We start from the raw sequence: 6,000 nt of genomic DNA, 5'->3' as shown, positions 1-6,000 counted from the left end.
AAACGAAACGAAACATTGCTACTTGTAATCCATTATTAGTCAGATTTTATGAGTCTGGTCTCTCTCTCTCTCTCACTCTCCTTTTTAACACTCAGAGGACAGCCATATTTCTCTCACTGCCAAAGTCACGAAAGTCACCTAAGTACTAAAGGACAGCAGTTAAAATCAGTCTTCCAGGGATGCAGACTGGTTTAGGGATCCCTGTCATGTTTGCCTTTTGCACCCCTACATGCTCAGTGCTGTGGGGTGTAGTACAAAGAGCTCAGATGGAGGTTGGCCAGCACTTCCCAGCACAAGCCAAGGAGGCCACTGCGTTGAGCATATGCCTGAGGGGAGAAGTGGAGTGGACACAGCTTTGGCCTCCTATTGCCCATCCTTTCCTCTCCCCCCTTTCTCTGTCACTTTCAGGGACTATTTGGCCTGCTTGAGGAGCCGCTGGTTTCATTTGGGAACAGAAAATTTCAGCATGTAAGATCCAGAGTGTGGCAGCAGCGAGAGTGCTGCCCAGAAGTCACGAGGAACACAAAACATTAGAATCAGGAGGAAGTGACCATCAGATAGCACCTAGAACAGGGTGTGATGCTTATTAAGCACTTAATAGTCATAGAGTGACCGACAGACTGAACGAATGAAGACCTGAATAGTCCGACCACCTCACGTTACGGAAAGGAAGCTGGAGCCATAGGGGGAAATTGATTTGGTGGAATCCCACAGCTGCACAGTGGCACCAAGTGGGATGGGCTTGTAGGTGGCAGGAGTCGTCACTCTTTGGTTCTGATTTCATAATGATAGCAACGGAGAACGGCAGCGTGGAGAGAAGGAAGTAGAGTGAACACGAAGAATCATGAAAAAGAGTAATATGATTTTATTTTTTTCATTAAACCTTTCGTACATAGATCATAAATACATTTATGCCTTTATAGGATTCAGTGTGTTGATTATTTGTACAAATTGGAGTGCTTGCTTCCTACTAAGCAACATAACCTTCACCACTTTTACCCAATTACAGGATTAAGACATTTATGCTCTACCCCTAATAGATCCAACTTGTACTTGCAATATGCTCCATAGGTGTGGTCCCCCCACCAACCCTCCCTCTACTGACCCACCCTCCTCCCTCCCCTCACCCTCCCCTTCCCTAGGCTATAGTTGTGTTTTATTTTTTGTATGCAAGTATGAGTAATTTTAAGTAGTTATAGAAGAACCCAACCAGCCTCAAAGTTTGCTCTTGTCTTGGTCTTTAATTGTACCCCACGCATACTCTTCCTGTCCCCACAACCCCCTCTCAAGCTTCTTCCTGGAGGAGGCACCATTTATTTCCTTCCTATTCCATTTTTAGTCCCTCCCCTCTCTCCCCTGACATGTATCATCAGCATCTGATACTAAGTACCCCTTTCATTAGATCTATCTCCCTGCAAAACATAATCTTATTTCTCTTTGATGTGTCACCACCAAACTCATTGAAAATAGGAGTCCAGACCTGCGTTGTTGGCTATGGTAGCCACTAGGTTCATGTGGCTAGTGAACACTTGAAAAGTGGCTAGGCTGAATTGTGGTGTGATGCAAGTTACAAAATACACACTGTGGACAGCGCCTGTGGCTCAAGGAGTAGGGTGCCGGCCCCATATGCCAGAGGTGGTGGGTTCAATCCCAGCCCTGGCCAAAAATAAAAAAATAAAAAACTGCAAAAAAGAAATAAATAAAAAAAATACACACTGCTTTCAAAAATGGTAATGGAAAAAAATGCAAAGTATATTGCCAATTATTATTTTGGATACATATATTATTAATATTCATTTCCCCTGTCTTTTTTTATAGTCTTAGTGTGGCTACTTGAAAATTTAAAATTACACATGGCTTGTCTTCTGTTTTTATTGTCTAGACTCCTCCTCAAAGCACTGACAGATCCTATCAAATAAGAATCACGGTGCATGTAAAATTTAAATGGACACTGCTGCCTTTTAAATGAAGGAATGCAAAGGTTTTAGACCTGGAAATCTTTTTCTTTTTTTTGGCCAGGGCTGGGTTTGAACCTACCACCTCCCGTATATGGGGCCCAGTGCCCTACTCCTTGAGCCACAGGCACCAGCCTAGACCTGGAAATCTTGATGGAAATAACAAGGTAACTTGCTTGTTAACTAGGAAAATTGACCCTGAAAAAAACGGTAAGATGCTGCCAAGGTTGGGCTCGGCTTTATGTCTGTCCTGAGACATCCTGGCCTTAGTAATGTCCTCAGAAGCTGGGTACATCCCATCCTGAGCACAGATGAGAGCTTCTGCGACTGAGCAGCAATGTCCAAATGGACCAGTTGATGCCCAGAGTAGAGGAGGAAAGAGTGGGAGGCAGCACGGAGGTCCCCAGGAAGCAGGGGGAAGACCGGGACCCCGTTGCTGGCTCTGAGTGACCTTGGTAAGTTATAGGACCCTCTAGGTTTTCTCGTAGGTGAAATCCATACCCTGTGGCAGCATGCTATCTCCAGAGTCCCTGGAACTTCAGGGCCACACTTCCTTAGGTCAGAATCCAGGATCCACCCTTTGCTATGTGCCAGTGTGCATACTTCCTAACTTGCCAGAGCCTCAGTTTCCTAATCTATGAAATAGGGATAATAATAGTACCCACCTCATTGAGGTGTTATAAAGATTAAGTGAATTAGTACATACAAAACCAAAGAGTGCTTGGCACTCAATAAATATACTATTTCTCTGTGCAGGGCGGTCAGCCAGGCTGACCAGCTATGGGCTCTTTGTGGTTTGCAGTCTAGTCAAATGGTCCGACCAGAAAACCATTACATGTCAACCAGGATTTATTCACGGGCAAGCACGTAATTAAAAATAGGTTTTTACGTAGAAACAAACCTAGTGGACACAGCACAATGCATAAAGTCTTATGATGAAGGATTACAGGGGGATGTGGGAGCACAAAAGTGGAGCACAGAACTCATGCTCATTGATTCACTTACTGACTTATTAAAAGTAAATACTTGTTAGGTTCCTACCACGTGGCAAGTACTATTGTATCAATGAGCAAATCCAAGGTCTCTTGGATTCTGAGAAGTATCAATGAGCAAATCCAAGGTCTCTCTGTCCTCTGCAGCTTATATTTTACTGGGGCAAGGCATACCATAAACAATAGATATAAACAACACAATAAAAACTGTAATTGAAGTGTATCTTAAGAAAGAATCAATGTAACCATATTGTAATACTTCAGAGGTAGAGCTGGCATGATTCTTGATAGATAATAGATGGTTCCTGTCATTCTGTGTGAACGACAATGAAGATTCAGAGATGACGCCAGGGTTTTTGACTTGAGCAGTAGCAGCAAACCTCTGAAGTGAGGACAGCTTCACAGAGGAGGTGACATGCCTCCAAATGGGGACAGGTAGGGAAATGAGGAGCTATCCAGGTGCAGAGACAGGGAAAAATGTTCTAGGGGCCGGAGGTCCCCCCAAGCTTTTGGACAAAGGATGGTATCACGTGAAGTCTTACTAGTTCTGGGGAGCTTTATTCTGTCTACTACATCCCCAATGTTTAGAATTTAAGGGTAAAATTTTATAGTTTTAATGATTTAAAAAATTTTGACTTTTAACATTCCAAGAAGCTACTTTTCCTAGCACGTGTTTTCTGAGTGGTTGTTACATCTCCATTCCATGAATTTTTCTAGTAGCTTGTAAAAAAAAAAAAATAGTTGAGTTGAACCTGGTCAAGGACAAGAGTCCTGTGTCACACCTCCTTCCGGCTGATATTGTCATCATTAATCAACACTCTTAGGGTGCAGCTAGGAATGGACCCAACCATCCTATAAAATTACATAGCCTATGTTTCTCCAGCTTGCTCCTTAATAACTAAGAAGCAAACGAGATAAGATATGTGAAAGTGCTTGAAAGTTATCAAGTTGCTATTATTTAGTGTGACTTGGCCACCAGCTCCTGGGAACAGAGAGACACGGGATTAAGAGAGTTCACTGCTGTCCTAGGACCGATGACTGAAGGACAGAGGCAAATACAGCACTGCTATAAGAAGGTATTCTATATTTCTACCTGTACAGATGCGCTAGATTATAATATCCTTGTTCTTGAAAAAGTGCACGAGCCTCTTAAGAGAAATTTGGTTTATTTGCACCACACTGATCAGTTTGAGAGACTGCCCATGTTCTTGAAGGAACCTTATGGATGGTTTGCATTTGAATTGGTCTATATATGAAAATTAAGACTATTACATTTGCCAGGTCATGGAAGAAGCACAAGTGCCCATCGATCCACGAATGGATCAACAAACTGTGATATATGTACACCATGGAATACTATGCAGCCATAAAGAAAGATGGAGACTTTACGTCCTGCATGTTCACATGGATGGAGCTGGAAAGTGTTCTTCTTAGCAAAGTATCACAGGAATGGAAGAAAAAGTATCCAATGTACACAGCTGTATTATGAAATTAATTTATAGCTTTCACATGAAATCTATAACCTAGTAACAGCCCAAGAATATGGGGAGGAGGGAGGAAGAGAGATGGGGGAATGGGTGGAGGGAGCGTGATTGGACGAATCACTTCTATGGTTTATCTTACAAGGGTACAAGTAAATTTTTCTAAGAGTAGAATATGAACGTCTTAACACAATAATTAAGAAAATGACATGAAGGCTATGTTAACCAGTTTGATGAACATATTTCAAATTGTATGTGAAAACACCACACTGTAGCCCAGAATTGCATTAATGTACATAGTTATCACTTAATAAAAAAAAAGACTATTAAATTTAACAAATCGTGTTCACACCCTGATTTTATGTACTTGCATTTGTCAAAAACACTTTTACTTTTGGGAAAAAATAAAAAGAAGACACTTATAAAGCAGAATTAACTGCTGATTAAGAGATCTTCGATGAACATAAACATCCTATAACAAAATGACTATGGCTAGGGCGGCGCCTGTGGCTCAAAGGAGTAGGGGGCTGCATTTTGTGTGTGGCTGGATTTGCCTGCAGCCTGGAGCTTATATTAGGGAAAAGATCCATCTTGCTTATTCTAGTGCGGCAAGGTTGGGAACCTCAGATACTTCATCCACCAGCACGACAGCGGAGGGTTCAATCTGGGAGCCTGTGAAAGGAGGAAGTTCTGGAGGGCTGTTCTCTGAGGCTGCTCACAGCCTTGCTACCCTACATTTCTTTCATCCTTTCTTTTTTCTTGATATAGATTCTCACTCTGTTGCTCAGGCTGGAGTGTGGTGGTTTTATCATAGCTCTGACTCGTGGGCTCAAGTGATCCTCCTACTTCAGCCTCCTGATAGCTGGGACTACAGCTGTGTAATTTTTGCTTGATTAAAAAAAAAACTTGTGTGTAGACATGGGGTCTCACTATGTTGCCTAGGCTGAGCTTGAGCTCCTGAGCTCAAATGATGTTCCCACTTCAGTCCCAAAGTTCTGGGATTTCAGGCATGAGTCACTGTGCCTGGCCAACCCTATATTTCTGAAGGGGACGGTGGGGATGGACAGTCAAGTGCTTATCCTTAGTTAACCCTCCTCTCATCTGAGAGACTCCTGGTGCTAACTCAGTCACCTTCATGTGGCTTTCACTTGCAAATTCACAATTGTTCTGCAATTGCCTCCAACAGCAGCTGAAATTGAGGTCCAGACTTGAGAGACACCAGTGACTAAAGTCAGGAAGAGACATGCCATTGAATAACTGGATACTGTGGACAGAGACCAGGAACCTGAAACTCAAATGGAAAATCACAACGGTTGGTGCTTCGAATTGCAAATGAGCTGCTTCTCACAAAGACAACTTTTAGAAACGGTGGGTATTTTTTTTTAACTTAATCCTAGCCTGTCTCCAAAGCATATGCTTTTTATTTTTATGCTATATCCTCTCCATTCTCCTGCAGAGTGCCGCGTCTCTGCTTAGTGGTATGTTGAGGCACTGAAAATAGAACTCTGCTGCCTGCAGGCTTATTATGATCAATGAACTGTCTCATTTACCATGCCTAGAGCTCAGTGCAAA

The 6,000-nt window shown here is 42.6% G+C and overlaps 1 protein-coding gene across 1 annotated transcript in view; it reads left to right on the top strand.

Annotated features, from left to right (window-relative positions):
• Nucleotides 1-5,631: 5,631 nt before the first annotated feature.
• SLC25A37 (solute carrier family 25 member 37) overlaps nucleotides 5,632-6,000 on the top strand; it is a 42,736-nt gene continuing 42,367 nt past the window's right edge. The window contains exon 1 of the mRNA XM_023515566.1: nucleotides 5,632-5,796. Within this exon, the coding sequence (XP_023371334.1) occupies nucleotides 5,725-5,796 (72 nt within the window). The 5' untranslated portion in view covers nucleotides 5,632-5,724. The remainder of the gene's footprint in view (nucleotides 5,797-6,000) is intronic.

This window comes from Otolemur garnettii, unplaced genomic scaffold (genome assembly GCF_000181295.1).
Source record: "Otolemur garnettii isolate 467f Iridium unplaced genomic scaffold, OtoGar3 scaffold00074, whole genome shotgun sequence".
Classification (NCBI taxonomy): Eukaryota; Metazoa; Chordata; class Mammalia; order Primates; family Galagidae; genus Otolemur; species Otolemur garnettii.
The sequence above is the reverse complement of the archived record's forward strand: the minus strand, read 5'-3'. Positions and strand labels throughout refer to the sequence as shown.